Genomic DNA, 18,516 nt, shown 5'->3' on the forward strand with positions numbered 1-18,516 from the left:
GTTTCTTGTTCTTGTTCTTCTTCTTCTTCTTGTTTCTTGTTTCTTCTTGTTTCGTTTCGTTTCGTGTCGTGTCGACTGTCGTTTTCTTTTGGGGAAGAAGTGGTGGTGGGAGAGTGGTGATTTTGAAATTTGATGCACTTCTGTTAGAGTTTCGATTGATTATGTAATCCAGCCCACCACCAAGCCAATCACTCTCAAAGCCGAATCCGATTATACACAAACTCAATCCCACCATCCGCACCACGCGCTACCACGCGGCGAGCTCAGTGATCAGCACTTGATGATCAGAGCCTGCTGAAAAAATTCCTGCTGCAACATCAAACAGCGGTAACTGGCCAAATCTGGATCACCCAGCACTGAACCAGTGACCTAGGAAACATATCAACTCAGAGCTCCTCCTAGCCAAAATATCAATCTCATCAGTTCTAACCACAAACAGGGCTATAAATTCCAGGAGTGCCCACCCCATCTCAGCTGGGCTCCCTGTGGATTAGTGGGGTTCACAATTGAAAGTTACAAAAATTTAGGACACATTTTAAGGTGTTTATGAACATAAAATTGAGAAATCAGACTGAATTGATCGGTATCATTTGCTGCTGGGCATTTTACCAAAATTTCAAAATTTTGGTAAAATGGCCTTAACTTCAGCTTCAAAGTTTAGTAAAATTCAATTGAAACCCCCCTGAGAGGGAGGTTCACAATTGGATTTCACCAGAAATGTGATGAGCTGCACTCACACCATAGCCTATGCAATGTCCAGGACATGTTGGACTTAGCGCATGTCACAGCTTTCTCCAATAAGGGGAAGCTGGAGAGAGATCCTCAAACTTGCTTCATCTAGCAATCAACATAGTTTGCCACCTGACCTGGGAGTGAACTTAACACAAGTCCCTTGCACCTACACTTGGGGGGGGGGGCTCCCAAAGGAAGGGGTTTGCATCCAAAGTTGGCTTGTGAGGGGGAGAGCTACCAGCCAAATGGCTTGGAGGTGATTGTGAAACTCCATAAACTATTAGGGGGTTTCAAAGTTGGCCAAGTGTGACTTGCATGAACTTTTGCAAGTCAGTGTTCAAGTTTATTCTTGAACAACTCGGAATGGACATCTTCAAGCGGTAAACCAGCAACGTGGATCTTCGCGTACGTCAACAATCTAGTCATCATCAGCGACAAACCAGAAGTGTTCAAGGATGAGATGGAGCGCGAGTTCAACATCAAGTACATGGGAGACGCAAAGTTTCTACTAGGGATGAATATTGATAGATTTTGAGACGGCTTGCAAATCAACCAAACTCAGTACATTGAACAAAAGCTTCAAGAATCTGGGCTCACGGACCTGCACCCAGCATTGTGCCCCCTGAACCCTAGGGAATACCTCAAGAAGGCCACTCCGAGTGAACTAGAGGCGTTTGCCAACAACGGGACCAGCTACTGCACACTAGTTGGGTCACTAAATTATTTAAGTATCCTAACTAGGGCAAACATTGCTTATGCAGTAAGCACTCTGTCCCAATACCTGGAAAATCCGGGCATCAAGCACTTCCAGGCAGCACTGCAAGTCTTCCAGTACCTAAAAGGGACAAAGGACATTGGTCTCACATACATCAAGCAAGACAGCTCAACAGTTCAGGCTTTTGTTGACTCTGACTGGGGCAACTGCCCAGATACAAGAAGATCTACCACGGGCTTCGTTGTGCAGTCAGGACAACACTTAATCAACTGGAAGTCCTCAAAGCAAGCAACAGTCTCCCTCTCCACCACAGAGGCTGAATATAAGGCTTTCTTGGACCTTGGCAGGGATCTTGCTTGGATTGCAAACCTAGCCAATGAGACCCTTGTCTTTCCCGGGCTAAAATCAATTCTTGTCAACTGGGGAGCTCTCAACCTGGCAAAAAGAGAGAAATCCCAAATCAGCTTCAGGACAAAACACATGTCTATTTGGCTCCATTTTGTTAGGGAGTTAATTGCAGTTGGTCTCATTCTTGCCATATACTTCAAAACCACCAACAATGCCGCAGACTTCCTCACCAAACCAATTGGAAGAACTGTCATCAAGAAATCTCTGACAACTCTCTCAGTTATCCGGATTCCTGGGCCTGCTTTGAATCTTGCGACTCAAAGCACAGGAGGCTGTGAGAGTACACGCCTAGGTGAACGCAAGGGTGAAAGCGCAGCGCAGCGTGAAGCGCAGCGGTTTTGGTGGCCGCTGCGCTGCGCTGAAAGTAGCGGCCCCGCCCGCTGCGCTACCGCTTTTTGGGTCTGGCAAGAAGCAGGGACCCGCTACTTTCAGCGGTAGCGCAGCGGACCCATCGCTGCGCTACCGCTTTTTGAGCTGGCCGCGTAGCGCTCCCCCGCTGCCAGCCAAAAAAGCGCAGCGCAGCGCAAAGCGCAGCTGTTTTGGTGGCCGCTGCGCGCCGCTGAAAGGAGTGGCCCCGCCCGCTGCGCTACCGCTTTTTGGGTCGGGAAAAAAGCGGGTCCCCACTACTTTCAGCGGTAGCGCAGCGGGACTGGCGCTGCGCTACCGCTTTTTGGGCTGACCGCGCAGCGGTCCCCCGCTGCGCTGCGCTAAAAGACCGCTTTTTTGTAGCGCAGCGCAGCGTTTCAGCCTTGGTGAACGGCAGCGCGCTCATAAATTGAGAAAGCGGCCACGATCTCAATCAGCTGCAGATTATGATGAGCTAAGTGAACCACTTGCGCAGTCCAAAGCTAAAAGCCGCGGAGTCGTAAAACTGACACATTGTGTTGATGTACGCAGGTCCAACCTTAGCAAGCAGCAAAAAGAAACTTGAGGCAACTCCCGCCCACTGATCTCTTGCAGACAGAATAGCCAAAAGCAAGCGCCACAGGTAAGCGGCTGGCTATAATGTCTGAGGAGAAGATTAAGATGTAGAGCTAATGCTGCATTCCCCAGCCCCTCAGATTCTGCCAAACAGAACAAGACAGACCAAACCAATTCCACTCAAGTTGGAGAGCCAATCAGTGAGTAGTCTTGTCCTCAGCCAAGATACAGCGTGAAAAATAAAGGTTTAACTGAGAGCTATATAACTCGGCTCTTTTCCAGACAATGTTGCAGCTCTCATAAACCGTTTCTCTTACGTCAAGTAACTGGATAAGGATTAGCAATAGCTTCATCCAAGTAAGGACCAGTGGTCTCTCAACAATTAGAAGACAATTGGCTAACACAATAAATTGTGCAGACCAAACTCACTTCACAGGAAGAAGAACACAGTTCTTTCCACTCTTTCTTTTCTATCTACATCACAAAGCGGCCTACTTGCCTGCTCTTAGGTAAAAATCCTCATCCAATATTTATCTATTAAGAATCAGATGTATTTAGTTTAAAGAAGAGTTCTGATGAGAATAAATAAACTCTTAGTCTTCCAAGTTCTTTCAGGGTCAGCGGGTCCATTAATGACAATTAGTTGTATTATTTGTTTCTGTGGTTGCACCCTCCTTTGTCCTGAATAAGAATATGTCATTTTGTTAGCACAAATAGAAGCTAAGATAAGTGGGATCTGATTCTGCTCTTTTTACAGGCAATTCATGTACAGAGGGATATTGGGTTGTAAATTGAGTTTTGTGTGCGGTAAGAGCATTCTCTATTTTGGGGGAAGCAGAGCATGTTTCACTGTAAAGATGCAGTGGTATTGCATGGGATGTGTCTCCAAGAGCGCATCTAGCTGGTGGGTAGGACTAACTTCACAAAAGTCTCTCTTTTTGAAGGGCCTGGTGCAGCGCTACTTGCGCAACGCGCAAGCCTCCGAAGGAAGCAAGGCTCTTTGTGGGACGGCGTCTCCCCCTCAAAAAATAGAGGGACTTGGTTAAATTAGTGGTTTGGAGTGGAGTTGAGGAGTTGGTCAAAAATTTCTGATGTCCACCGTGACATTTGCGCGAACATGAGGGTGGACAAGCATTGGGGGAAACCATCTCGCAGGGACCCTCCAAAGAGGGTCCCTGCGGGACAGCATCCCCCCTCCACAAACAGAGGGACTTGCTTTATGTTATTGGGTAGGAGGAGAGTTGAAGAGTTGTTAAACACTGCCTGATGTCCACCATGACGTTTGCGCAAACGTGAGGGTGGACAGGCATCAGACAGCAGCACGGTGGACTTTGGGGGCGACTCCCCCAAGACCTCTGAAGTGCTTTTTTGTGGGTTCACCAGGGGTGCTTCTAATTCCAGTACCCATGCTGGAAATTGCGCCCAGCCAGGAGTAGGTCAAAATATTGACACATCCCCCCTGAAATACACACACATGGCATCTGAGAATGCTTTGGTGAAGCAGATCTCCCTTGGCCTTTGATTCACAACTCTAAGGGAAAATGTGGCACAAGGGTGCAATCAGCCTGTATTTGATGACCTGTCCTCTCCCAAGCAACATTTCAGCAAATGTCAAAGGATATGTTGGCCAATCACACAGGGAGTAGCCAAGAAAGGCAACCGCCTCCTGTTGCAGATCCAAAAGAAGTTGTGTTTATCGTGTTTCCCACACCAATCATTCACCAGGGGAGATATGTTCCCACTCCCCAGAGAGTGCCAGAGCTGAATTTGATGTGAGTTTTGGTCGGATGTGAGCCTGATGTGCATCAGTAACCCATCCCTAAATGAATTGAAGTGGATGCAGAAGTGAGTCAAAAGTCAGTCAGAATTGATTTGGGAGTCAACACAATGTTGTGTAGAATTCTTTTGTTTTCTAGGTACAACTAGAGGAAAAAATATGATGAAATGATATTTCACCCAAGTCCAACTCATCAATTGCTCCTGTTTGATGATGTCAAAGGAAAGGAAAGCAAAATTGCCATTCTTGAATGTAATTCCTGTAAAAAAAATGAGTTTCTTGTAATTCACATTATATGCCCTTGTGTACAAAATGAAAGTAAAAGTCAACTTGGTATTATTGGGTTTAGAATTTTGGAATGTGGTGATGTTGCAGTAAAATTAGTGAAACCCTTTTTCTTGGAAATGCTGTAATTAATTTGAATTTGGCTAAAAAAATGGTGATAAACTATTGTATTGGGGTGCAAGTCTGAGGTAAGTCAAGGTTGGATTGCAGTGCCACCCCAGTTTGGCCACATATCCTGGCCTCTTCACAAAAATGATTGTGTGATTTTTTTTTTTTTTGCTTTTCAAAATCCACATGTGCACATGCAAGTGAACTTTTTTGCACTTTGCTAATAGTCACCCTAATGTACGCGCGTACATTGAGGTGGAAATATCACAGGATGGGCCTTTCACAGCCACATGAAAAGTAAAAACTTTGTGTTGAGACACCAATTGTCCCCCTGATGTACGCGAGTACATGAGGGGGACAATATGACATACTGCGCCTTTCACATCCCCATGAAAAGGACACACTGGTCATGGAGCCAAGAAAGGCCTATATTTTGGATGAGTTCTGGATGAATTCCAGATGAGTTCTGGGTTATTCCTTGGCAAGTCATGGTTTATTTCAGGATGATTTCCAACTGATTTCAAGCTGACTTCCAGTCTTGTTCATACCTATTCAATATTTCTTTACCAAAGGCCTCCAGCACAGTTATGGAAAAAAGTTACGGTAACACCAGGAAAAATCAGTAGTCACTAGATGACAACTGACATGACACCTGCTCCAGCTGGCTATCCAGCCTCTAGTGCAATTTTCACGAGCTGATCCTCAGCTTTGTCCCAGGCACAGCTGCCTCCAGTCTTGGCACAGGACAAGCCACTGCTCAGCCTTTGCCTGAGCAAGAACGGGCATTGATAAATGCACACCTGTCCTCCGGGGGCACGCCCACGACCACGCCCTTCGAACAGGGCGTGTGGGACCGCGCACCCTTTATCAAGGGCGTGCACGCCCCCACATAGGCGTGCACAAGCGTGCACCGTGCCTGCTCGCCGAGAGCCCCTCGGTGGGCAGGCGCAAGTACATATACCTGCTCGCCGAGAGCCCCTCGGCGGGTATGGTGTATGTATCCCTGCTCGCCGACAAGGATAACTCTCGGCGAGCAGGTATACAAACACCTGCCCGCCGAGCCTGCTCACGGAGAGCCCCTCGGCGGGCAGGTGCATCTATACCTGCTCGCCGAGAGAAATCCTCGGCGAGCAGGCATACAGATCCCACCTCGCCGAGAGCCTCTCGGCGAGCAGGTATACATATACCTGCCCACCAAGCCTGCTCACCAAGAGCCCCTCGGCGGGCAGGTGCATTTATACCTGCTCGCCGAGAGAAATCCTCGGCGAGCAGGCATACATATCCCACCTCGCCAAGAGCCTCTCGGCGAGCAGGTATAGTTGAACCTGCCCGCCGAGGGGCTCTTGGCGAGAAGGTATACTTGAACCTGCCCGCCGAGGGGCTCTTGGCGAGCAGGCTCGGCGGGCAGGTGTTTGTATACCTGCTCGCCGAGAGTTATCCTTCTCGGCGAGCAGGCAAGGCTCTCGGCGAGCGGGGATATGTATGCCTGCTCGCCGAGAGGTGTATGCCTGCTCGCCGAGGATTTCTCTCGGCGAGCAGGTATACATGCACCTGCCCGCCGAGCCTGCTCACCAAGAGCCTCTCCGCGGGCAGGTGCAAGTATACCTGCTCGCCGAGAGGCTCTTGGCGAGGTGGGATATGTATGCCTGCTCGCCGAGGATTTCTCTCGGCGAGCAGGTATAAATGCACCTGCCCGCCGAGGGGCTCTCGGTGAGCAGGCTCGGTGGGCAGGTGTATGTATACCTGCTCGCCGAGAGGCTCTCGGCGAGGTGGGATCTGTATGCCTGCTCGCCGAGGATTTCTCTGCGCGAGCAGGTATACATGCACCTGCCCGCCGAGGGGCTCTCGGTGAGCAGGCTCGGCGGGTAGGTGTTTGTATACCTGCTCGCCGAGAGTTATCCTTCTCGGCGAGCAGGCAAGGCTCTCGGCGAGCAGGTGCATGTATACCTGCTCTCCGAGAGGCTCTCGGCGAGGTGGTATCTGTAACTGCCCGCCGAGGGGCTCTCGGCGAGCAGGTATACTTGCATCTGCCCGCCGAGGAGCTCCCGACGAGCCATGGTGCACGCCCGTGAACGCCCATGTGGGGGCGTGCACGCCCTCGCACGCCCATACAGGGGTGTGCATGCCCTTTCGCCCTTTATCAAGGGTGTGCGGTCCCACACGCCCTTTTCAAAGGGCGTGGGCGAGGGCTTGCCTCCGGGGGACGGGTGTGTGTCTATCAACACCCGTTCTTGCTCAGGCAAAGGCTGAGCAGTGGCTTGTCCTGTGCCAAGACTGAGGGGCAGCTGGGCCTGGGCCAAGGCTGAGCAGCAGCTTTGCCTGGGACAAAGCTGAGGAGCAGCTTGTGAAAATTGCAAGCTAGAGGCTTCAGCTGTGCCAAAATGGGCACTGAGCTGTGTGCCAGCCAGCCCTGAACTAGCAGATGGAGTAGCTTTGGAGCTGAAACCAGAGCTGTGTTATGTCAGTTGTCATCAACTGACTACTTTTTTTTCCTGGTGTAAGGCACTTCCTGGGGAGTGGGAACATATCTCCCCTGGTGATTGCTCCTGCAATTTTTAAATGGCTCATGATGCTTATTAAAAAAAGCTTAACAATCTCAAATATATTTGATTGAGGAATTCACACCACTACAGGTAATTGGGTGATTCCTGCTGCTCAGATGTACGGGATATCTCCCTTTCAACCAACCTCACAAGGATGATTATTTGAATGACTGGAAATTGGTTGGTTCAATCCCCATCTTGCTTTCAAGAAGGCTAGAGAATACACAGATCTTTACCAATGAACTACCAACGGTGGTACAGCTATGCTAACCACCACGTTAGAGCGTTGTAGTGTAGCAGAATTACCCCAAAATTGAGTGTAGCGTTCATAAAATTGTGGGGGATCTTAGCTAATGCTCCGCGCACCATTCATTCAAACCAAAAACTCTGGCCTTCCGTTAGGGCAAAGTGGTTGGCCGCTTATCCAATGTGGCCTTGCCATAGGTGCTGTGGTGGGTATTGGGTTGACAACCAAGGGTTAGACCACAAAAAATGAACATACCCTAGATTGAAACCAAGTATTCCTTCCCCATCTTGTACACCCAGACAGCCACATCCATGGATCAGCCCTGCACCCTTCATCTAGACACCATTCATTCTCTGCAATGCCAGCCAGAGCAACTAAGTACTATTAAAATATCAATTTTAAAAGTCTTCTCATTGCGGAAGATGCTTGAATTCTTAAGATCTCACATGTCATTTCTTTTTTTAATTTCTCTCCTATCCAGCCTTTTTCCTTACATGGAAAAAGGCATGGAAAACTTAATTATTTATTTTTTTCAATTCTTCACTGGCTTGATGTTGGCTCACCCAAAGAATGAGGTTGGTTGACAAGGGAATGATCACCGGGTGTTCATTACCTTGGTTCATTGCGGAACCAACCAGCCAACAGTGTTGGCTTGCTCAGTTGGGCAAGCCCTTGTTGGCTGCTGAGTCCTGGTGGACTCGTGTTTACTGGTTGGCAACACCACTGTGGATTTCAGACTGGCTCCAACTACTTACACCGTTGGCCTGATCCCCAGGGCCTTATGGTGTTGGTTGGGTAAACATGTTTCCCCTGGTAAACTCAAGTACAATGCTGACATGATGTGTTGGCAGGGTTGGCATGAAAATTTGGTCAGATGGGTCAGACCTATGTAAATCTGACCCATTTTTGTGGTTGACCTGCCCTTTCTGTCAAATGAAAGGGGGACAGGTAAAGCCTGCCCTGTTTTAAAACACGCAGCTGAGCCGACACAGTGCATCCCAGGAAACAAACCTGTGGTGTATTGATGACTGGCCCTCAATGATGATTGGAGTGAAGAGTACATTCCAATTGATGACAGGTCATCAAATGGGGAGAAATACTGGTCTTTGGGAGTGGAGGGTGGATTGGACATGAGGAAAATATGTACAGTACTGGTGATCTCCAATCAATCAATGTCCAGTGACTGGTCAAGGCCGGCCATCAGAAGGGGTGCAATCAACACTGGTTCAATACAATTCAATATGATGTTGGGCCCAAATTTGTAATTGAATTGATCCTCATTACCTAAGTGGGCCATTACGGTTAGCAGTGACAATTTTTTTTGCATGCTGCGCGTATCAAAACAAGTGTAAATTTCTATCACCATTACCGTTATGGTAACGGCGTTGTCAAAGCAAAAAAAAGGCCAAAAGAGCCAAAAACTCTTGATACCAGGACAATATTGACTTCAAATCAGCGGTAATATTGTAATGGCCGCAAGTCAAATCCAACATTCAAACCTAATATTGGTCATGCACTGCCGTTAACGGTAATGGTAACAATAATGCACTAAAAATTGATATGATATCAATATGTTACTGCTACTGGTATCATATTGACCCAGTGTTGGTGCAATCAGAAGCGGGGAGTTATGTGTATCTGAATTTTTATGGTGGTTGATTGGATGACTTCCTGTTGGCATTTAGAGAGCTCTAGATGCCCTTCTACATCCTACATTAATACATCTGCCAAGTTAACAACCAGTGCACATGAAAGTCATGAGCTGTAGGGTTAGGAAATCATTTTCCCTTCTACCAAAAATTAAGAGTATGTGTGTGTAAATTGAGATCTGGGAGGCTCCCAGACTCAATGGGAAGTCCTCCATTGATGACCAGGAAGATTTATGGAGGGAGGTGTAAGGACTTGAGATGTCCTTCACTGAGGGTGTCAAAGATGTGGCATGAGGGACGAGGCGGAGAGCCTAGAGAGGTTCTAGGACCAAACACTGGGGGGGGTTTGATTACTGGCTCAGAGAGGAAGACAGTCAGTTCTCTGCTGAGGAGGAGGAGAAAAAGAAATAATGAAATGGAGGAAAGAGCTTACCTGGCTCAGAGAGGAAGATAGTCAGTTCTCTTCTGAGCCAGAGAAGAAAGGCATTCAAGCTGTATACAATGTTGTGACAGGGCAGGTGTCCATTGGACCTTGTGAACCCCAGAAGAGGAGGGGGGTTTACAGGTGGTTATGGTTTCTGGCAGTGATTTTAGCTTAACTTTAAGCCCAAATTTATGACCAGCAAGAAATATGTTATGGTCCAACCAGAAGCCAGAAATCTAATTGTGAACCCTCCTAATAGGGGGGTTCACAATAGGATAAAATTAAAACTTTAGAGCCAATTTTAAGCAATGAAGAAGTTTCTCTCCCGTACATCTTGCCGTATTTTTAAAAAGTTGTTGATAAAGGCCTTAAAATTGGCTCTAAAGTTTCATTTTTAATTGTGAACCCCCCTAATGCACCTGTATAGTTAAGCTCGAGCTGGCTGCATCCCATCTCCGAACTTTCCAAGGGCGGGGGGGGGGGGGGGGGGGGCGTAGTGCGCAGCGCTTACTGGCAAGAGTTCCAGGCGCGATGAAGCCAGTGGTGTGACCGATCCTCTGTCCACTACGATGGTCCAGGCTGGCGATGAAACGGCGATTGTAAGTGAACTACATATCTCAATTCTACTGTGTCATCACTGAGCTTTTCTGCGTTAGGACCGGCGGTGCTTCTCTACGTGGCTTAACCCGGTCTTCGCCGAGAGCTGCTACGAATCGCTTTGGTCAGCCGCTCGAGAGATCCACGCCATCAGTTCCAACCGCTCATCACCGACTGAAGTCGACTCTGAGGCTGAGGATGCCAACGAGCTCGATCCATGGGAGAAGTCCTACGGCCTCAATTGGCTGACCCGACTGCTCTCATTTGCTATCCGACAAACCTCATCCGGGACAGATGAACATCACGATTGGGAATCTCTATCTTCCCTGGTCGGCCAGGTCATGGCTCAGATGACCGGAAGCCCTGGTAGGTCATTTATTCAACTCATATGGAAATGCGGGCTTCATTATTGGTGGTGTTTATCGCGTGCACATCTGCCTTCCTCCCACAGATTGCCCGGCGCAGAGCTTCTTGCGACGTTATAACTTCGATCTCTTGCTTCCCGGACTGGTCCCCCAACCACATGATTGCCGGAATTCAGCCGTGAATACTCAGATCAAAATACAAATCCGAGAGGGCAGTCTCTCATTCTCAGCCATCGGTTCTCAAACATGGAACTCGGCACCATTGCTTTGTCGTCGCTTGAGTCGAGAACCATTCGATTTTTTTCCTCAGTTACGCTGTACACCAGCTGAAATCTTTCCAATCAATTCGCCGGCTCCTTCAAAGAACATAACAAGGACGAGGAATTCACTGAAAGTTCTCGAACTGGGGTCAGGAACTGGGCTGGTTGGCCTCACTGCAAGTCAGATTCTGGCATCCATTCTATCTTCATTCTCATCTATGGAACCCACTGATGTCGAAGTCATCTTGACTGATTATCATCCGGAGGTTCTAGACAATCTGCGGCATAATCTGGAATTGAATAGACCCAGACACACTCTCCCAGCAGGCTGTCCCTCCACCTTGAACGTCAACGTTATGAAACTCGATTGGAGGGAGCTAGAAAGCTCTGAATTGACTCATGCTGGACTCGCGGGGGCGTTCGACGTGGTGTTGGGCAGCGACCTTGTATATGAACCTGAACATGCAGTTTGGGCCTCAAACGCCGTGCGGTACTTCTTAAAATCAGAGACGAGGGGGGTCGAAAATCTTGAAGCAATCAACAACGAGCGAGTATTTTCTTGGAAAGATTCATGGCCATCGTTCCATCTCTTGTTACCGCTTCGACCAACTTTCGTTAAAGAATCGGAAGCGGTGCATCAAGTCTTTGGAGGCTCAGATATGAACCTGCTCCTGGACCAAACCGACCAAGTTCCCGGTATACTACCGACTCACAGCTGTGAATGGGAACTGTCTACCAACTCCTCCTTCGAGAAGATTACTCGGACTTCAAATGCTCGGTCATTGCAAATCACGAAATACAGCAAAGAAGAAGGGGTTCAGTTCGGCCAGGGCTGCGGCGAATACCAATATTTGCAAATCAGATGGAATGACTAGCATCAAGGCCTCATGAGACGATTGCCATCATTTTTCTTTGGAAAACCTTTCACTTTTTGATGTCTATCAGCCCCGATCCTCTTTTGTTACCTCCCTCTCATAGCTTGGGTGCTTTGTTATTCTTGGTACGGAAGGCATTGTTAGTTACTCACAGAATTTCCGACAGCTGAATACATTTCTTTCTTCATTCATTGTTTGACCAATACGACACGCGTAAACTTGATTTTCTACATCAATATGCACATGTTGCAATGGATAATCCAGTTCACTTCTGATCTGCAATTACAATTTATTGTTTTGATAATCAATATCTATGGAAAGAGGACCATAAGAATCACATCAGCAATGGCCACCAATGTATTGGTTCTTAATCACAATTGCCTCATCAATCGACAGATCTTCTTTTTGATTAGGATCAAGTGGAAGATGAAGGTGAAGTTGGACAAGATGAACATGTTTTGGTGGATTTGAAAGAAAAGATTGAACTGACAAGCCAGAGACAGCGCTGGAACTGAAAAAAGGGACAATTGAAAGATGTAAAAATGACAGTAAGATGCTGATAATTACAACTTGGAAGAGACAGTGCGAAGAAAATTGAATAGTCATGAGGATGCAATGGTGCTAGATCCATGAGCTGAGATCAATCGGTTCCCTTATATCTCAAAGTTTCCCAATTTTTAAGAATTTTCTTCCAATTGAGTAAACTGTTTGCATTGTCGTCTGCTTGAAGATAATGATCGTCAGATGAGGTAAGATGCTGAGCCTCCAAGATCCGATAACCGATCGAGTTTCGTTCAAACTTTCCCATGGTAGAAATCAAACTAAACAAGCCATGATTGACAAAATTTTCGACTGAGGAAGAGGCAGGAGCTTGTGAGATTTTCGAGACCAAGTCGACCAAAAGGAACGGAGAATGCTTCGAGAATGGAGCAGTCAGTCGAGTCGTTGATGTCAAATCGGCCACCAGTCGGGAGTAATTTTTCAAGTCAAGGGTCGGGACCATCAATCGCGAAAGGAGGCAAACCAGTATTGGAAATTGGTTGATCAACGATCGTCTTAAAGATTCCTGGTTGAGATGGGAAGTGATCGATACAAGCTTGTCATGTAAAGATTGAACCGTTTGGAACTCTGTTCGGCTGCTGAGTTCCACCAACGTCTCAAGCACCTCAAGGAGGGAGCTTCGGCCGATCCTATGAGCCTGATATAATTGACAACTTAGCACATCAGCATCTCATCTTGCAAACCAGCAAAAGATGCCGACGATCCGCTTACTTCTTGAATACACAGTTGATCAATCAAATCGGTTTTCCAACTATAAAAGTTTAGAGCGTGTTGCTGGTTGGAACTTTTTTGTTTGTCATCGAGATCAACCAACTTCAAAACTTTCAAGAGCTTCAAAATTACTTCTTCAAGTTCGTTACTGGAAGCCCCTGTCAACAAAGGTACGCGGTCGATGAACTCATCAAGCCAAGAAAACCAAGGAACAAGAAACCTGGGGGAATGAAGCGGGCAGATATTTTGGGTACTCACGATGAGGAAGAAGCGTATCATTGACATCATGACCGGGATAGTTCAAGATCAAAAGAACTGCGACATCAATTAGGGCCCGAAATCTGGCGAATGAGTGTGAACCAACAGTGGAGGATTGGCTACATCTGAATCCAATAAACCTTTGAGAACACTGATTAATTTCGCTTAAAAGCATCCCCAGAGCTTCGCGAGATTCGTTCAGATTTGCATTATTGCAGCTTTGAATGAATGAGGCTCTGAATTTCGAACGTGAATCACTTCCTCCATGGGGGCCTGATCTTGATGTCCGGAGATGAACGTGCGAAAAGACCAAAGTTTGAAAAGCCTTGGCACAATCTTTGCGTTTCGTACCATACCGATGTCGATGGATCTGTATCATCTCTTCGAACAAGTCTAAACACTCCGGAAGAATTGCTTCCACCTGCGGATGCGAGTCGGATGCTTCCAATTCGGTCTGGCATTCTTTCAATTGATCAGCCGATGGCAAGAGTAACTTCAAATCGATTAAGCTGTCTCGGACTGATGATTCCAAGGAAGAATCAAATAAAAGGCTTAGTAATTTGGTAGTCCAAGATTGTGCTTGATTATAGGTACTTACATCTCGATTGACTCCCGTCAATGCGGCATAACTGGAGGTAAATCTTTCCAAGCTCCAGTAATCCCAGATTTGAGCAATTGGAACTGGCCTTGGCCCGAGCCTTTTTCAAAGCTGCCTCAAGATTACGTAGGATTGGACAGACGAGTTGTTGGAGCCGATGAATCAAAACCGATTCTTCAGCGCTAACTTCTCGATTAGAATGAAGTATTTGTATTCTGCCGTAGTCGGCTATAGCTTGTAATGGCGAGATGATAAGTCTGTCTTCCGGTCTGATAGATCTGGCTTTAATGATTCCCTTGGCAACATGCTTAATGCGCTGTGAGAGAGCCAAGCAAAACTTTTCTAATTGCTCAAAGCTGGAATCCGAGTCTTCCCCCGCCTTCATGCTCTTCATCAACTTTGTGACGATTCCACATGTCAGATATTCAGTCACTCTCATTAACGAATTTTCATCTTCTTCCGTGCCGCAATAATTTAAAATTTTGATTATCGTAGCAACAGCTTGCTTCATCATTTCTGGACTGGCGGAGGATAGTGGATCAGCCAGTATCTTGCACAAGAAGACGCGAGACCGGAGGACAGAGACAGTTTGGCTGTGTGGTGATTCACTGTTGACTTGCGGACTGAGTAAGGCTTCATTCCAAGCAAAGCTCCATTTGAACAAACGCTTTCGAGCCCATTTGGTAAAATAGCTTAATGGTAAGTAGGAGATGACGTCATACAGACAGTTGACACTATCCAGCTGATTCACGTCCAATTCTGAGAAAGATGTGCCCTCGTCCAAAGGCATGACCGCTTCGAAAGCCGCTACCAATTTTTGCAGGAGTGGTTCACGGAGACTGGTACACTCGAGAAAAACGGGTGAACGTAACATCATTCGGCTTGTGCTGATGATACTGAAACGTCCACTTTCATTCAGACCATCTGATGGCTGTGGGGGGAGAGTCCGAGATATGAACTTGATAGCGATTTGAGCAAATTGATTTATTTGATCAGGTGTGGCCAAGGTCGCAAATTCCGATAAGTGTGTCGTGGTCAAGTAGTGCCATAATGCATGAGCGAGTTCAGGCGATGTGAGAGATACGAGAGATCCATTCCAATTAAAATCGCTCGGTGTAGTACAATCTTCGACTAGCTTGAGGATGGTTTGGTATGCTGTCTGCGGGATGGTGAAATCGACGGTATTGAGGCAAGAGAGCCTTTGAGACGTGTGTTCCAGACAGAGATGAATCTAAAGGGCGAAACAATATTGTGTTAATATCTCAAACGCATGATAATCCTTCACGTTAGACGTTTGGAAAAAGGTGTACCAGTTCAAAGCTCAGTATGGGATCGAGGTGATTCTTCTTTCGGCTAGATACTTGATCGAGCAGTTCAAGCCATTCCGACAGTTCCAGGGCATCCAATTCCGAATACGTATGAGGACCTTGCACTTGTACCACTGAAGCTAATATACGAAAAGCAGAGGCCAAGACTTTCTGCTCTGAAGGATTCTTGAACTTTCGGAATCGATTTTTTGATGAGTCCGAGGAAGGCCAGCATTGTAATGTTGACCGGACAATCGTGCCAATAATTTCACCACCGAAACTAGAAATCTTCTTGGAAAGATTTGACCACTCCTTTGACTGAAGGGAAGAGCGAGAAGCTGAAATGACAAACAACTCATAAAAGCTACTAATGAGCGCAGAAACATTTGCACTGTGATCTGAAATGTCAGATGCTTCTGTCGTGGTTGCGTCTTTGCTTGGTGAAGATGTTTGTGTCGCCGAAATTCTGCGCCTTTTTGAAGAAGGCTCCATGTTTGAGTCACTGGGACAGAGGGTCGAGCTTTGGATAACACCTCGAAGTCTACTGGTGAGTAGGTCATGTATCACTACCATTTGCGCAGATGAAACGGAAAGGCGGAGTTCTTCATGGGCTCTTTCTATGAACGTCCTATCCATCAACGGCCCATTAGAAATATCTCGGAGTGAAAACTGAGAAAGTTTAGCTTCAATGATTTCAATCCACTTGTCGAACAGATTTGGTATTTGTTTTGCTTTCGAAAACCAATTGAAAACGCCATCAAAGAATTCACGGATCGGTTCAGAATCGTGCGGGTCGTAAGGTGATACGATTAAACTTTGCAATATAGGACCTAAGCGAACTTCGACCAAAGTGTAATCGAGTGATAGCAGGTCAACCAAGATCTGCAAAGAGTCCATCGCGATACGACCTGATGAGTTTGAAAGATGGCCCGCGCAATGATTGGCAATCTGATCGAGAAGCTCATGTTGACTAGGCTGACCGGGATCATACAAGTTGGAATCCAATATTTGTCGAACAATCGCTTTTTGGCTTGCGATAGAAGCTGATAAGTTGGAGCTCGTAGAAGATCCCAAATCTTTCAGAATCTCGACCGTGTTCTTTACAACGCGGAGGATAAATGTTCGGGTCGCATGCAAATAGGCTAAATCCATTGCCACATTTCGACTGTTGCTGGACTGAGCCCCATTACTAGGGTGCTGTTGACTGAATAACTGAGAACGTAAGCCAGGCAATTCGCAAATTAAGGCCGACAAAAGGTGGGTGACAATTTCGATTACTGAGTCAAGGAATGAAACATTAGCAAGCTTGGAAGTGGTTCACCAATCGGGAAATGCATCTGACCTGCAGCACCCATTTTTTCATTTTTCTTCCCGACCGCATCCAAAGCATCCAGCCATTCTATCGGACTCTCTTGATTTAAATTGACTTTTTTCAGGTTTTCGACAGTGAAGATTAAACTCTGGATGATTCGAAAAACCAATGCCTTCAATGAGGAGGTACTGTATGGGCTAAATGCGACCTGAATGATAGAGTTCAATTTCTTTTGGTTGAGTATGATGGAATTGAACGCTTTACGGGAATTGGTGGCATGTTCAATCGTCGGTAAAATTCGTTTGATGATTAGCAAGACGATCTGCTCCACTGGCTCGGATATAGAACGCCCTAATTTCATCAATCCTTCGAATATTTCATTGAGGATTTCCAAGGAGACATCCAAGGACAGTCGTTGGCTAATGATTGGGAAGATTACATTTAAATTTGACCAGACGTCTTGAGAAAATTGTAGATCTTCAAGCAGGTTCGACCATTCCAAAAGAGTATGGCGGAGTAGTATAATCGGGGGCGTCCCCCCAAGAACGGTAGATAGATCCGGAGCTTGGATATCTGAAACGAGTTGACGGAGAAGACTCCAAAACACTGGATAATGGACAGGTGAGGTGAATCTTTGACGTCAACCAAGGGCAATCGAGATAGTCAGTATTCATTCAGGTACATCTGGTGATGAGATTGGCTTTACAGGTATCAAAGGAATTAAACGCACGATTCTGTGTTGGCTTTCTTGTTCGATCGTTTGGGTTCAAAAAAATCGACTTCAAAGATCCATCGAAGGAAATACAACTGTTTGTATGGCAAGGTGAACTTTGGATCGGTCCAATGGAGTTGTGCCAATTTGAGACGTTGCTCGATAGGTGTATCACGGGACCTCAGAGATTGGAAGAGATCGGCTGGTCGGTTCGAGAGCTCCAGGATGGAAGGATCGCCAGACATCCTTGTTCTTGTTGGAACCGATCCTAGGTTCTTGGAGTTGGAAACTATTATTTCATGCCAGGTCATGTCGTATCGCATGCATGCGATCGATATGCATATCCAATTTGTAGAGTCGTCCCCGCGACCGGTGCCCTGTGATAAAAATCACCCTTTCACGTTGGTTCTCCCCCGAACTTAACAAAGTCCCTCAAGACTCTAGCTTAACTAAGCCTCTCGAACGGAGGGTCCGGGGGACCCCGCCCGGAGGGCTCTTCTTAGGAGAGGCTTATGAATAATGTCTGCAGGCTGGCAGACAAAGGAAGGATTTTCAATCCTAAAAACACAAAAACACAATTCAAAATTCACCAAAATATGTACAAGAAAAACTGAATAGACAGTTTTCTTGGCAGTACTGATGGGCACCCTCCCCCAAGTTTTTGAGGCATAAACTCCAAAACTGATTGAAGGAATCCGTTTTGGAGGTCAAAGGAATCCTGGAGGATATTCCATTGCACTGAAGATCCAATTTTGGATTTTCTGATAATATGCACAATTGAATATTCTAGGGGCAGGCTAAATCCACACCAAAAAATTACTTCATCCACTCCAAAAATGGAGTGAACAGTAGTCCACTCCAACTTTCATTGGAGTGAACCATAGTCTACTCCAAATTTTGTTGGAGTGAACAAAATTACACTCCAAAAAAGCCTGTTTTTTGGAGTGTACCCATGATGCACTCCAAAAATTTTGGAGTGAACCCAATTCCACTCCAAAAATATTTTTTCCAAAGTAAAATGATTCATTTTTTTGGATTGCACAGACGTTCACTCAAAATTTATTGGAGTGGTTTTACACAATATTCTAGTGAAAGAATTCAGGGTTCTCAAAGAGGAACAAAACCTTATGTCAGCATCATATCTAAGTTTA

The 18,516-nt window shown here is 46.4% G+C and overlaps 3 protein-coding genes across 3 annotated transcripts; 2 read left to right on the forward strand and 1 right to left on the reverse strand.

Annotated features, from left to right (window-relative positions):
• Positions 1-10,378: 10,378 nt before the first annotated feature.
• PtA15_7A544 (uncharacterized protein) lies at positions 10,379-11,906 on the forward strand (the record flags this gene model as incomplete). Its single annotated transcript, XM_053171161.1, has 3 exons — positions 10,379-10,408; positions 10,466-10,772; positions 10,858-11,906. 3 exons carry the CDS (start codon positions 10,379-10,381, stop codon positions 11,904-11,906), a joined length of 1,386 nt encoding a protein of 461 aa, XP_053022370.1.
• A 59-nt stretch (positions 11,907-11,965) lies between these two features.
• Positions 11,966-12,377, forward strand: PtA15_7A545 (uncharacterized protein; the record flags this gene model as incomplete). Its single annotated transcript, XM_053171162.1, has 2 exons — positions 11,966-12,031; positions 12,171-12,377. The coding sequence occupies 2 exons, from the start codon at positions 11,966-11,968 to the stop codon at positions 12,375-12,377; spliced, it is 273 nt and encodes a 90-aa protein (XP_053022371.1).
• Positions 12,378-12,546: 169 nt separating this feature from the next.
• Positions 12,547-17,610, reverse strand: PtA15_7A546 (uncharacterized protein; the record flags this gene model as incomplete). The annotated part of the gene is made up of 7 exons (XM_053171163.1): positions 12,547-13,104; positions 13,179-13,336; positions 13,437-13,955; positions 14,035-15,265; positions 15,345-16,618; positions 16,684-17,285; positions 17,384-17,610. The coding sequence occupies 7 exons, from the start codon at positions 17,608-17,610 to the stop codon at positions 12,547-12,549; spliced, it is 4,569 nt and encodes a 1,522-aa protein (XP_053022372.1).
• Between the last annotated feature and the right edge of the window lie 906 nt (positions 17,611-18,516).

The sequence above is a fragment of the Puccinia triticina genome, chromosome 7A, assembly GCF_026914185.1.
Source record: "Puccinia triticina chromosome 7A, complete sequence".
In the NCBI taxonomy this organism is placed as follows: Eukaryota; Fungi; Basidiomycota; class Pucciniomycetes; order Pucciniales; family Pucciniaceae; genus Puccinia; species Puccinia triticina.